Raw genomic sequence first — 15,337 nt, 5'->3', positions numbered from 1 at the left:
TTCTGATGGGGAGGTAGGTGACGGTTATTTATTGTTAATATTTCTTAAGTTTGATTTTAAGTGATACTGACCATAAACCAACTAGAAGTGATGTAAAAAGGATATACTGTATCACTGATACAGTGGTTTAATATATACCATCAATATAATATAAAATTATCATTCTATTGAATCTTAGAAAGTTGATAGTTATTCTTAAATACGTTTGTAGACTTAGAGTCAGGATTTGAGATTGATAGCCAAAGTATTTGTTCCTCACTGCTTACAGTAAGCCGAAATTTTACTAATTTAGTTTTATAGCTTGTTAGAATAGAAATAGGCTATTCACCTACTGTTTTCCCTGAACGAACTTGAAACATAGAGGAAACAATATTTGTGCTCCTTGTGTGGTAGGCAACTTAGAACCCTTGAGAACAGAAAGGGCATTGTTTCAGATAAAGCAGAGAATAATAAAAAGCAGTAATTTATCTTATTTCATATAAATCAGGTAAACTGATAAAAATACAAAAAAATATTAAATAAAAACCTCTGTTGGAAAGAACATCATTTATAATATTTAGAATTCCTTCATTCTCCTCCCAGATATATCAGTTATTAGCCATGTGGCCAAGGGTGTATAACTTTCCTGATTTCCTGTTTCTTATTTGTAAAGGAGAGAGTTGGGCAAGACCAGATGATCTTGGAAATTCCCTACTGACTCTGAAAGTCTTATAGTCCTGGTACACAGCTGATCAGCCTTACGTGTATCATAGAAATCAGGGGGAAATCCATAAGGGAGAAGCTGGTTTTCAAGAAATAGGAACATAACAGAATTATAGTTCCCTAAAGAATTAGCAAGGATCAGTATTATTCTTTTATTTTTGCTGTGCCGGGTCTTCATTGTGGCACACAGGCTTCTCTTGTTGCAGAGCACGTGGGGCTCAGTAGTTGAGGCATGTGGGCTTAACTGCACACAGCATATTGGATTTTCATTCACTGACCAGGGATTGGACCCACCTCTCCTGCATTAGAAGGGGGATTCTTAACCACTGGACCACCACGGAAGTGCCCCCCGTCAGACTCATTCTGTCGAGCATTTATTTACTGTGTGATTTAGATGGAGGGGAAATGACATCCTTAAAGTAAAGACCTAATGATGAAAGTGTAACTAGCACATTGAGTTCAGAAATACATTTGAAAGCTACAAACTGAGAAATAGATTAATAGAGACAGACATTAATGTAAAAGGCTACATTAACTTTTTAAAAGGGATTGAAAAATTGCTGAGAATCTGTCCTGGCAGTGGTTTACATGAGTAAAAGACTTAGCAGGAGCTGCTGTGATAATGTATGTGCTAAAAAAACTCTCAACATGTTATATGATGGTATTGATTCAAATTTATGAGGTAATCAGGTGAAGGGCTGCAGTGTGTGCTGGCCAAATAAAACATGACACAGTCTATTCATTTTGGGGAGCTATACTTTAACAGGGGTTTTGAGAAACCCAGGTGCTTCCAAATACTGGCATAAGGTTTATCAAAGGATTTGGAAACCAGGTTACATAATGAATAATTAATCGGTACAAAGATTTGCCTTAACTATCCTATAGGAGAGGACAACCATTTTATAAAGATGGAATATTCACAGTGCTTCACTAGATTCTTAAAAACTTTTGAGGAGTTAATAGTACATTGTTTTGGTCAAGAAATGGTGCTATAGGAGGAAAGAAGACTAGTGGATTGGAGTGGAAGGGGAAGAGTGTGAGTGAGGGGAAGACTGAAAGCTATACTAATGCTTTTGGTTTTTTTTAAACAAAGCTAATGATAAAAATGACTACCTCAGAGTTATGCACATCCTGAGTTCATGAACCTGAGTATTTCCCTCCCAACCCTGGCCATGTCCAGCTATTTCATGCTATAGTAAAAAAATAAAATAATAAAAATAGTAAAGAAAAATAAATAAAATAATAAAAATAGTGGAAAAAAAAGTATAGTAAAAAAAATGCTTATATTTGAAAAAATAAATTCCGGAAGCACTAGGAGGTAGGAAAATATTGATAATAGTCACCATTGATTGAGTGCCCGCTGTATGCTGTGTATGCACTGTGCTGAGTGCTTTCCATATAAACTTTTAAAAATTCGTTACAAAATTTTTCTGAGATAGGTAGTTACTACGCACCACATTTCACAAACAAGGAAACTAGAGTTTAAAGAAGATTAAATAACTTGACCAAGCTCTGATTAATCTGTAAGTAGCACCATTGAAATTTAAACTTAGGGTCTCTTGTTAAAGAGTTTTCCTAGTGCACACATTACATTTATGACTATAGTGTTAGAGTCAGATAAGTAATGGATTGGCAGGATTTGCTGCAAAAGGGTCTGATTAAAATTAGGATTGTGGTGAACCAGCTGAAGTTGAGAAAAATTTAGAAAAGATTATACATTAATCTGAAGGAGCCTGCTTGTTGTTGTGATGTGATGTGAAAGTCACTCAGTCGTGTCTGACTGTTGCGACCCCATGGACTATACAGCCCATGGAATTCTCCAGGCCAAAATACTGGAGTGGGTAGCCTTTCCCTTCTCCAGGGGATCTTCCCAACCCAGGTCTCCTGCATTGCAAGCAGATTATTTACCAGCTGAGCCACAAGGAAGCCCAAGAATACTGGAGTGGGTAGCCTATCCCTTCTCTAGCAGATCTTCTCTGCATTGCAGGCGGATTGTTTACCAACTGAGCTATCCAGGAAGCCCTGTGTTGTTGGAATGATCTAATTGTTGATTATAACATACTTGAGAAATTGAGATACTAATACTTTACATTTGTATAATTTTGAAAAGTGCATTTGCATCTACTCTCTTATTGATAAAACATGAGATTAGAAGGAATGTTTTTAAGCAGTGGAAACAAGCCCTTCCTAAAGATTTGTAAGCAGGGGAAAAAGCAAACTATCAATTTTGCATGCATTTGTATCATCCACATGATAAACAGGACTTTGTGTTGCACAGAAAACAGATATTCTAAGTTTATATTTTCTGTGAACTGTTTCTGGCCTCTAAGATTAAAATAAGTTGTTTTGATTGTTTCCCACTTGGGATTTAATTGTTGGGTCTGTCTAGAAATCCTTCATTCTTTTTTTGGACAAGGTATAATTAGTCTTAGACCATTTATCTTTTTCAGAATCAAAAAAATATTTTAGAACTAGTCTTCATTTTCAGATTTAAATTTTGCATTTGCTTATATCAATATTCAATTTAATCAATTTAATAAACCCATTGATCATCTTCCATCTGTACAGTTATAAGTAGTATATAGGAAATGCAAAAGATCAGTGAGATAGTAAAATGATCCTCTCCGAAAGCTTATATTCTTGTAGATAGGGTTAAAAGATAAATACAGGAAATACTAGCATACAAGTACCTCAGAAATACAGAATACTAAATAAAAATATTTTTTAAAAAAGGAGAGCTTATATATCATGGGAGTTGAGGATGGAGAATGAAGGATGTTGAAAAACACAAAGCAAGAAGATAATAAAGTTGTTATTTGAAATGACGCTTCTTGAATGGGTAGATTCTTTAAAAGACAGAATTTTTAATAAGGTTTTGGGAAAAGTCATGAATTAGATATTTCCACATTTTTATTAAACTTTAGAGTAGTTTCAACGCAGGGCGTTACAGAAAGATGCTTTTATTTAACATTTACTCCTGTGTACTGTGCTATTACATTATTGTATTCAGTTCTCATAACACTCATGATAAGTGCTGTTCACAAGCTCCAAAAAGTGAAATAGCTTCCTCAAGATGGCATGGTTAATAAGACACATACCTGGGATGTGAACCCAAAGGCCTATAATGTTTCAAGGCCTCTACTGTTTTCTATAGTCTATAACATAAGCCTGGAAATGAAGGTTTGAAGACAGTCTGTAGAGGACTGTAGACTCTAGGCACAGTTGTTGTTGTTTAGTCACTAAGTCGTGTCCGACTCTTGTGATCCCATGGACTGTAGCCTGTCAGGCTCTTCTGTCCATGGGATTCTCCAGGCAAGAATACTGGAATGGGTTGCCATTTCCTTCTCCAGGGGATCTTCCCGACACAGAAATTGAACCCGGGTTCTCCTGCATTACAAGCAGATGATTTAACAACTGAGCTATGAGGGAAGCTCTAGGCACAGTATTTCTTGTAATTTATTAGGCAGAAGAGCCACTATTGGCTTTTGCGCAATCAGTTCAGTTTAGTCGCTCAGTTGTGTCTAACCCTTTGAGACCCCATGGACTGCAGCACGCCAGGCTTCCCTGTCCATCACCTACTCCTGGAGCTTGTTTAAACTCATGTCCATCAATTCGGCGATGCTATCCAGCCTCCATCCATCTCATCCTCATTCCCTCCTCCTCCTGCCTTCAGTCTTTCCCAGCATCAGGATCTTTTCCAATGAGTCAGTTTTTCACATCAGGTGGCCAAAGTATTGGAGCTTCAGCTTCAGCATCAGTCTTTCCAATGAATATTCAGGACTGATTTCCTTTAGGATTGACTGGTTTGATCTCCTTGCAGTCCAGAGGACTCTCAAGAGTCTTCTCTAGCACCACAGTTTGAAGGCATCAGTTCTTCAGTGCTTAGCTTCTTTATAGTCCAACTCTCACATCCATACATTACTACTGGAAAAACCATAGCTTTGAGAAGATGGACCTTTTGTTGGTAAAGTAATGTCTCTGCTTTTTAATATGTTGTCTAGGTTGGTCATAGCTTTTCTTCCGGGGAGCAGGCATCTTTTAATTTCATGGCTGCAGTCACTGTTCATAGTGATTTTGGAGCCAAGAAAATAAAGTCTGTCACTGTTTCCATTGTTTCCCCATCTATTTGCCATGAAGTGATGGGACTGGATGCCATGATCTTTGTTTTTTGAATGTTGCGTTTTAAGCCAGCTTTTTCACTCTTATGTTTCACTTTCAAGAGGCTCTTTAGTTCCTCTTCGCTTTTTGCCATAAGGGTGTTATCATCTGCATATCTGAGGTTATTGATATTTCTCCCTGCAATCTTGATTCCAGCTTGTGCTACAATAGGTCATGTAATTGTAGCTGTAATATAAAGTTAGACTGGATGATATGGGTGATGGGTTTAAGTCAGATAGACTGGATTAGTAAAAGAAAAAGGAAAAGAAAACTAGAGGGTAGTGACGGCTCAAGCACAACATGGGCCTGAACTAGAACATGAATAGTAGAAATGGAAAGTTTTGGCAGAAAGGACACATGATGACTTTAAGAAATTGACGTGGGAATCTTTTAAGAAAGTAATTTTTATAATGTATAGTTCATGAAGGTAATTAACCATTTTTAAGTGTATAATTCAGCATTATTAGTTCATTAACAGTGTTGTGCAACCATCGCATCTGTCTAATTCCAGACTATTTTCATCACTCCAAAAGGAAACCCTATTCCCATTCAACAGTTGCTCCCATTACTCCTTCTCTTCAGCCCCTGGCGACCAATAATCGTCTTTCTGTCTATACAGAGTTACCTACTCTGGCTATGTTGTTTAATATGTAATCGTTATATGACATAACCAGAGTAGATAATATAGAATCATACAATATTAACCTTTTGTGTCGAGTTTCTTTCACTCAGCACACTGTTTTTGAGTAATTTTTATGATGTAAAGTTAATAAAATTAATTAACCATTTTAAAGTGTATACTGTTGTAGCATGTATCACTGCTTCTTCCCTTTTATGGCTGAATATTGCCTTTAGGATGGACTGGACTGGTTGGATCTCCTTGCAGTCCAAGGGACTCTCAAGAGTCTTCTCCAACACCACAGTTCAAAAGCATCCATTCTTAGGCACTCAGCTTTCTTCACAGTCCAACTCTCACATCCATACATGACCACTGGAAAAACCATAGCCTTGACTAGATGGACCTTTTGTTGGCAAAGTAATGTCTCTGCTTTTGAATATGCTATCTAGGTTGGTCATAACTTTCCTTCCAAGGAGTAAGCATCTTTTAATTTCATGGCTGAAATCACCATCTGCAGTGATTTTGGAGCCCAAAAAAGTAAAGTCTGACACTGTTTCCACTGTTTCCCCATCTATTTGCCATGAAGTGATGGGACCAGATGCCATGATCTTAGTTTTCTGAATGTTGAGCCATAAGCTAACTTTTTCAGTCTCCTCTTTCACTTTCATCAAGACCATCCTAAAGGAGATCAGTCCTGGGTGTTCATTGGAAGGTCTGATGCTGAAACTCCAATACTTTGGCCATCTCATGTGAAGAGTTGACTCATTGGAAAAGACCCTGATGCTGGGAGGGATTGAGGGCAGGAGGAGAAGGGGATGACAGAGGATGAGATGGCTGGATGGCATCACCGACTCGATGGACATGAGTTTGGGTGAACTTTGGGAGTTGGTGATGGACAGGGAGGCTTGGCGTGCTGCGATTCACGGGGTCGCAAAGAGTCGGACACGACTAACTGACTGAACTGAACTGAATATTGCCTTATATGGGTATATACCACGTTTTTGTTTATCCATCCATCTGTTGATGTACATTTGGGTGATTTCTTCATTTTGATTATTGTGACTAGGAAGCTGTGAACATTTGTACACAAGTATTTGTTTTAATTCCTGTTTTTGGTTCTTTTGAGTATATACCTAGGAGTGGAATTATGGTAGTTCTGTATTTAACATTTGAGGAACCATCACCTGTTTCCCTTGGCATTTGTACCATTCTGCATTTTGACCAGTAGTGTAAAAGGGGTTCCAGTTTCTACATATCCTCATCAACACTTATTTTCCTTTTTTTTTTTTGGTTTGGTTTAATTTGGTTTTATTATTCCAATCCCAAAGAAAGGCAATGCCAAAGAATGCTCAAACTACCGCACAATTGCACTCATCTCACACGCTAATAAAGTAACGCTCAAAATTCTCCAAGCCAGGCTTCAGCAATTCGTGAACCATGAACTTCTAGATGTTCAAGCTGGTTTTAGAAAAGGCAGAGGAACCAGAGATCAAATTGCCGACATTCACTGGATCATCAAAAAAGCAAGAGGAGTTCCAGGAAAACATATTGACTATGCCAAAGCCTTTGACTGTGTGGATCACAATAAACTGTGGAAAATTCTTCAAGAGATGGGAATACCAGACCTCCTGACCTGCCTCTTGAGAAACCTGTATGCCAGTCAGGAAGCAACAGTTAGAACTGGACATGGAACAACAGACTGGTTCCAAATAGGAAAAGGAGTATGTCAAGGCTGTATATTGTCACCCTGCTTATTTAACTTGTATGCAGACCGCATCATGAGAAATGCTGGGCTGGAAGAAGCACAAGCTGGAATCAAGATTGCCAGGAGAAATATCAATAACCTCAGGTATGCAGATGATACCACCCTTATGGCAGAAACTGAAGAGGAACTAAAAAGCCTCTTGATGAAAGGGAAAGTGGAGAGTGAAAAAGTTGGCTTAAAGCTCAACATTCAGAAGACAAAGATCATGGCATCTGGTCCCATCACTTCATGGCAAATAGATGGGGAAACAGTGGAAACAGTGTCAGACTTTATTTTTGGGGGCTCCAAAATCACTGCAGATGGTGACTGCAGCCATGAAATTAAAAGATGCTTACTTCTTGGAAGGAAAGTTATGACCAACCTAGATAGCATATTCAAAAGCAGAGACATTACTTTGCCAACAAAGGTCCGTCAAGTCAAGGCTATGGTTTTTCCTGTGGTCATGTATGGATGTGAGAGTTGGACTGTGAAGAAGGCTGAGAATTGATGCTTTTGAACTGTGGTGTTGGAGAAGACTCTTGAGAGTCCCTTGGACTGCAAGGAGATCCAACCAGTCCATTCTGAAGGAGATCAGCCCTGGGATTTCTTTGGAAGGAATGATGCTAAAGCTGAAACTCCAGTACTTTGGCCACCTCATGCGAAGAGTTGACTCATTGGAAAAGACTCTGATGCTGGGAGGGATTGGGGGCAGGAGGAGAAGGGGACGGCAGTGCATGAGATGGCTGGATGGCGTCACTGACTCTATGGACGTGAGTCTGAGTGAACTCCGGGAGTTGTGATGGACAGGGAGGCCTGGCGTGCTGCGATTCATGAGGTTGCAAAGAGTCGGACAGGACTGAGGGACTGAACTGAACTGATAGCCATCCTAGTAAGATGTAAAATGGTATTTCATTGTTATTTTGATTGGCATTTCTGTAATGACTAATGATATTGAGCTTCTCTTCAAGTGCTTTTGAGGTATTTGTATACCTTCTTTGGAGAATTACTTATTCAAGTCCGTTGTCCATTTTTGAGATAAGTATTTCTTTTTGTTGTTGGGTTCTGCAAGTGCATTATATGTTCTGGATATAGATTCTTATCAGAATTATATTTGCAAGTATTCTTTTCTAATTCTGTAGGTTGTCTTTTCATTTTCTTGATAGTGTCCTTTGCACAAATGGTTTTTTTTTTTTAATGAAGTATAGTTTATTATTATTATTTGGTGTCAAATCTGAGAATCTGTTGCTAAATCCAAGGTCAGAAAGACTTTTCCCTAAATTTTCTTCTGACAGTTTTTAAGTTTTAACTCTTTTATTTGCATCATATTTATTTTGAGTTGATTCTTATATGTGGTATGAAGTAGGAATCCAATTTCATTCTTTTGCATGTGGATATCCAGTTGTCTCAGCATCATTTGTTAAAGAGACTATTCTTTCCTGTATTAAAATGGTCTTGGCACCCTTCTCGTGGTCAGAGTTAAAAATCAATTGACCAAAGATGTATGGTTTTATTTCACTACTCGGTTCTATTCCATTGGTCTATTTTTCGTTACTTTTGTGCCAGTACTACACTTTTTTGATTACTGTGCCTTTGTAGTAAATTTTGAAATTGGGAAATGTGAGTCTTCCAACTTTGTTTTCCATTTTTAAGATTTTCTTTTGGCTATTTGGGGTCTTTTACAATTTCATATGAATTTTAGGGTCAGCTTTTTCCATTTCTGAAAAAAAAGGGGGATACTTTGATAAGGATTTCACTGAATCTGTGCATCACTTTGGGTAGTATCGTCATCCCTTGGTATCTGCTAGGTTTTGGTTCCAGTATCCCCTGCAAATACCAAAACTTAAGGATAATCCTTGTACAAACAGCATAGTATTTGCATATACTCTTCACATACTCTCCCATATATGTTAAATCATCTCTAGGTTACTTGCAATACCTAATACAACGTAAATTCTATGTAAGTAGTTGCTGATAATGGCACATGCAGGTTTTCCTTTTTGGAACTTTCTAAAAGTTTTTTTCTCAATTTTTTTTTTAAGATTTTTATGTTTTTTACCTCAGGCTGCTGCATCAATTAAATAATTTCAGCAGAAAACACCCTAATCCTGAAAATGCTCCAAGTCAGGTGAAAGCAAGGCAAGCCACTGTGCCAGTCCTTCAGGTAGCTGCCTGAGAGGTTGAAACCCATAATTACAATTCTTTGTGAGAAAGATTTGTATTACTCTCTCTGACAGGAGATACTTAGGCAGACAACTTTGGAGAAGGCAACGGCAACCCACTCCAGTACTCTTGCCTGGAAAATCCCATGGACAGAGGAGCCTGGTAGGTTGCAGTCCATCGGGTCGCCAAGAGTCAGACATGACTGGAGTGACTTCACTCTCACGCACTGGAGAAGGAAATGGCAACCCACTCCAGTGTTCTTGCCTGGAGAATCCCAGGGACGGGGGAGCCTGGTGGGCTGCCGTCTATGGGGTCGCGCAGAGTCGGACATGACTGAAGCGACTTAGCAGCAGCAGCAGCTTCTTTCTTCATTAAGCCTTGCCCTAGTTATTTTAAGCTCCTTACTGGATTTTAGAGTTCCACAAAAGTTGATTTTGACAGTATTCATGAGCTCATTAATTACTCTTTTGGAAGGATGAGTTCCTACAGTGCCAGAAATCCCTGATGTACAAATTTTTCATAATCATGATATATCATTAGCCAGAAGGAAGGAAATTGGGGGGGGTGGTTTAGTTGATTTGTGGATATTAGAGATTATTTTCATTTGGACATGGTGGTTGTATTTGAGTTGCTCATGGTGCCTTCTGTAGATGACCAGTGGCAGTTGGAATTGTAATGTGTAAATTCAAGCTTGGAGCTGCAAAGAGACCTTGGAATCTTCTCTGTGGAAGTTACAGAAAATGAAAGTGATTTCCTTGAAGTAGAGGCTAAGTCCAAGCATGGCATCTTGGGAAATACTTTGAACTAAGGAATCATTGACTTACTCTTTCAGCAGACATTCCATTTGCTCCTGCTACTAGTATAGTTACTGCTAAGTGCTGGAGAGACAAGGTAGTAAAATCCAGTTTACTGCCCCAGGAAACTCACTGTTTTATTAAGTTTTTTTTTATTAATAAAACACAGTTTTATTAAGATGGACAAGTAAGCAAGTAAAAATGCAGTTTTTATAACAAGGTTTACAGGAGCCCAGACAGAGGAACACAAGAATAGTTAAACAGGTCAGTGGGGAAAACAACAAACTCTTGGGGAAATTAAAGAAGGAGAAATTGTTGTAGAGAGTAATCTGTGATCTTGGTTCTGTATAGAGAGCTTGAAAAGACTTGAGGACTCTAAAATGGTCTGATTTGCTGTGAAAAGATGACAGCTGTAAGTAATTGAGTAGTTTTGGTGGAGATGAAGGACCAGATTATAAGGAGTTAGGAGTGAGTGAGTGGCGAAAGAGTTGAAGGAAAAAGGGAAGACAACCTTTTAAGAATGATGTAGTTAAAAAACAATAGCAGAGTTGTGTAACTCTGTTCCGGAATAGAAGTGATCTAAGTGTTTTTCTAGACTTTGGGAGTGAGTGGGAGGAAAACACATCTGGATGGCCAAGAGTCCCAAAAAGAGGCAGGAAAGATGGTATTAAGAGTCCAGAAGGATTAGAGGTTGGGAACTTGGCAGAAGAAAAAGAGTAAGGGTAATGAGAAAGAATTTTGAGATAGAAAGTATTTGAGAAATTTTACCTAAGGATGCCTTAGTTTCTTCAGTAAAAGGAGAACACAAACTCATATGCTAAAGTTGCTGTAGCATACATTTATGATGATAGTACCATTTGGTTATTTTTTTCATTCTTTTAACAAATATATATTAGGCATCTCCTGTTTACTAAGGCATTGTGTGAGATCCTTGGGATTATATCTGTGAACAAAGTCAGCAAAAATCTCTGCTGTTTTGGAGTTTATTTATATGTGAATTGGGTGAAGACAGATAAGCAAGTAAATTGTATATTATTATAAAATAAGCATGAAGTAAATAGAGCAACTTGAGTCTTGGAAACTAAGAAAGCAAATGGGAGGATTACCCAGACATAACTAAAGTTTTATATTGCATATCAAATTGTAATTTAAGTTACTATTTAATTTTTATACAGCTAGTTATAGACTCTTAGTTAATAAAGAAGAACTTGGGTTTGCTGGAGCCTTTATGTATTTAGATTGTAGATATGTAGGAAATAATTTAATACTTACATTTAAGAGACAGTTTATTAATTTTAGGGCAACTTTAGAATGATGCTATACAATTACTTCAGGGTCTTTAACATGAGAAAAGAGAATTTATGAGGGGAGTCAAAAGTAACAAACTTGCAGTTATATAAAATAAATAAGTCATGAGAATGCAAATGCAAAGAAAGAAGAGTGACATGGAGAGGAGGAGGGAGGGTAAAAAACTTAGTTACTGAGTTGAAGATCCTTTTGTAATGAATGAATTGGTGTTTTTTGTTTTTCATTGTTTTATATTCTCATTACCCTTTTTTATTTAAACAGGCATTGGAAAAGTGAAAAGAAAACCTAGTGTGCCAGATTCTGCATCTCCTGCTGATGATAGCTTTGTTGACCCAGGGGAACGTCTCTATGACCTCAACATGCCTGCTTATGTAAAATTTAACTATATGGCAGAGAGAGAGGATGAATTATCATTGATAAAAGGGACGAAGGTGATCGTTATGGAGAAATGCAGTGATGGGTGGTGGCGGGGTAGCTACAATGGACAAGTTGGATGGTTCCCTTCAAACTATGTGACTGAGGAAGGCGACAGTCCTTTGGGTGACCATGTGGGTTCTTTGTCAGAGAAGTTAGCAGCAGTCGTCAATAACCTAAATACTGGGCAAGTGTTACATGTGGTTCAGGCTCTTTACCCATTCAGCTCGTCCAATGATGAAGAACTTAATTTTGAGAAAGGAGATATAATGGATGTTATTGAAAAACCTGAAAATGATCCTGAGTGGTGGAAATGCAGGAAGATCAATGGAATGGTTGGTCTGGTGCCAAAAAACTATGTTACCATTATGCAGAATAACCCATTAACATCAGGTTTGGAACCATCGCCTCCACAGTGTGATTACATTAGGCCTTCACTTACTGGAAAGTTTGCTGGCAATCCGTGGTATTATGGGAAAGTCACCAGGCACCAAGCAGAAATGGCATTAAATGAAAGAGGGCATGAAGGTGATTTCCTCATTCGTGATAGTGAATCTTCGGTAAGTTGGTTTTCAAAGGTAAATGGAAATAGAGCCCTGAATATTAAAAAAAAATAAACGGAAGACCAGAGAGGTTTAGTGGCTTCCCTAAACATGTGAAGTTTCTGAGTAAAGTCAATGTTCTTTCCAAGTATGTTTATTTTTAGTAAAATATAGCCTTAAACAAGATTATTTGGCCTTGTATAGTTCTGTTGGTTTTGCCTTCCTGAAATATTTGTTGCGTTAAACTGAAAAATGGAGAAAATTAAACACTGACTTTTTCACTGAGAACAACGCGGTAGATAAAACTGGAAAAACATTTCTTAAATTGCATAATTGGTACACTGTCATCCTTATAATAAATGAAATCCCTGAATTTAGAAAAAAATCTATATTTGTTTCTGTATAAATACTTGTTTGGAAGTTGGAATACACTTTTAGGTACCTCAAAAACCCATTTGAACATGCACCATATTTGGAGGGCATTTACAATAATGATAAATTCTGTTCCCATAGTAGTGAAACAATAAAATTGTAAAACCATAAAAATTGAATAAGAAAATAGTTATGTGGGTTCTTTTGCATACTGTATAGGATTTTAGAATTTGACAATACTCATTTCCCTTAAAAATGACCTTTATTTTTCCTTGATAAAGGATATCACTATTTTTACATGATTAGTATTAGCTTTGTGTGTATATATCGTGTGTGCGCCTGCACGTGCATGTGTGTAAGGGATGGGGGAAGAGCGAGCGAGATTGAAATTAATTGAACCGCCTGCTCTGAAGTTCAGGAAATGGGGGTCTGTATGTAACCCCACCGGAAGAGCAGGTGGTTGATGATAGGGAAGAGTAATGGGAATTGTTTTCTGTTAGATGCCTGACCTGGCCCTGGTTTCCAGGACAAGCAGTGGGCAGAAGGGCTAGGAAGGGAGTGACCCTGGAATGGGTGGTTAATAACCATAAAATGTTTCCAAGAAACCCACTGTTTGAAACTTTGACAGTAACTGCATAAGAGGGTGATATAGACTATTCAAAGAAGTGTTAGAATTAAAAAAAGAAAAAACCTAAGAAAGTAGCTTGATTGCAGAATACCTTGTATTTTCTTATAGGTAATTGAGCATAGATATTAGCCAAAATATACCAGTATTTTTAGTAGTAGAAATTTTAAAGTAGAGCTCTCAAATAAGCATATTTTGTTTGACTTGCACAGTGTTTTTAATCATTTGAATTCATTGTCAGTATTTAAATATTGGGAGGTTTCAAATAAAAATTGAGACATCAGACTTCCCTTTTAAAATTGGAAGACCTGTCAATGTTGAGCTGTATTCCTACAGGGCAACAGTTGCAGCCAAGTGGCCATGCATTGTTGTTCCCCCTATATAATCCCCCTGGCTCTTGTTTATATTTCTTTCTTCCCCGTTACAGGCATTTTGATTTTATGACCTCTTAGGGTTTACATTAGTTCTCATTTTTGTGTCCTTCATCTTTGAGAATTCAGAGTATATATCAGCTATTCTGTAAGACAGCTGCTGTTTGCTACTAATTGAAAAGGGGTGGATGTCTTGGATTTTCTGCTGTTTCTCTAGTAGTTTGAATGAAGAGAAGATCACGAATCAAATGTTAAACTAAAGGATTTGCCATGGTGTTAGGGAGATTTTGGTGTCTTAACTGGTTCAATATTGAATCCTGGCTCTTTTAACTAGATAGATGAACTTGGACAACTCAACTTCTCTTCAGCCTTTATTTTTTCATCTGTAAAATGGGTTTGTTTTGAGGCATAAAGGAGATAATTCATGTGAATAATTTAGCATTGTGCCTGGTGTTTAAAGTGCTCACATTTTAGCTGTTATTAGTTTATATAAAAATGCTAATAGATGTCTTTCAAAATGTTTTTTTCTCTTCTAGCCAAATGATTTCTCAGTATCACTAAAAGCACAAGGGAAAAACAAGCATTTTAAAGTACAACTAAAAGAGACTGTCTACTGCATTGGGCAGCGTAAATTCAGTACCATGGAAGAACTTGTAGAACATTACAAAAAGGCACCAATTTTTACAAGTGAACAAGGAGAAAAATTATATCTTATCAAGCATTTATCATGATACTGCTGACCGAAGCGAACTGCTGTACAGTTGTAATTCGTCATGTAATTGAAGACTGAGAAAATGTCAGTCCAGTCATGCTTGACTGGAAATTGCTGTTTCTAACTCTATACGAGAATTGACTATAATACATAAAATATTTTTATTATAATTCAGCCCATATATATATATATATACTACATACAGCAAGTATCTGCATAGAGCAGTTCCTTGTCCTTGGTCTGTTTTATTGTTTTCTTTGCTCTTCTCTTGCTTCTAATATTAAGGTTTTATATTTTGAAAAAATGATGCAAATCAAAAGTCTTTATATGAAAGAATGTCTTTATCGCCTTTCCTTTATTTTCTTGTAAGGGCACCACCTTAGTTACTTCTGCAGTGGTTTCTATTCATGTAAAATTATTATATCTATTATATCAACATACCATATGCTAAAATAAATTTCTTGGAGAGTTAATCTTTTCTGTGACTAAATAGCAATAATAAATGGAAAATTAGACATTATTTTCAGCTATTATATTTGTCACAAACCATTGTAAATACCAAATATGTTGTGTCTGTCATTTTTCAGAATTCATTTGTTTTCAGTTTAAAGCAAACCATATGGGACATAGGTTAGAAAATATATATCTTGTACAATTTAAATTTACAGCTGTTGGAAACAAAAATCTCCAAATTCCTATGAATTTTTTCCCCCACTTCTCTCTGGTTATTCAAGAGAAAAAAGCATTCTCAAGATATTTAGCTTTTAACTGTAAATGGATGCTATAGTGTTACTTTTTCCCCCTAATGTTATTTTA

General features: G+C 37.2%; 1 protein-coding gene across 7 annotated transcripts in view; it reads left to right on the top strand.

The window, feature by feature from the left end:
- Nucleotides 1–15,041, top strand: part of NCK1 (NCK adaptor protein 1) — a 76,332-nt gene extending 61,291 nt beyond the window's left edge. For 6 of the 7 annotated variants that reach the window (XM_005201879.5, XM_059885463.1, XM_005201881.5 and 3 more), the window contains 2 exons: nt 11,747–12,459; nt 14,346–15,041. In XM_005201879.5, coding sequence (XP_005201936.1) covers nt 11,747–12,459; nt 14,346–14,540 — 908 coding nt within the window. In that variant the 3' untranslated portion in view covers nt 14,541–15,041. 7 annotated transcript variants of the gene reach the window in all.
- Nucleotides 15,042–15,337: the final 296 nt, after the last annotated feature.

This window comes from Bos taurus, chromosome 1 (genome assembly GCF_002263795.3).
Source record: "Bos taurus isolate L1 Dominette 01449 registration number 42190680 breed Hereford chromosome 1, ARS-UCD2.0, whole genome shotgun sequence".
Lineage (NCBI taxonomy): Eukaryota > Metazoa > Chordata > Mammalia > Artiodactyla > Bovidae > Bos > Bos taurus.
The sequence above is the reverse complement of the archived record's forward strand: the minus strand, read 5'-3'. Positions and strand labels throughout refer to the sequence as shown.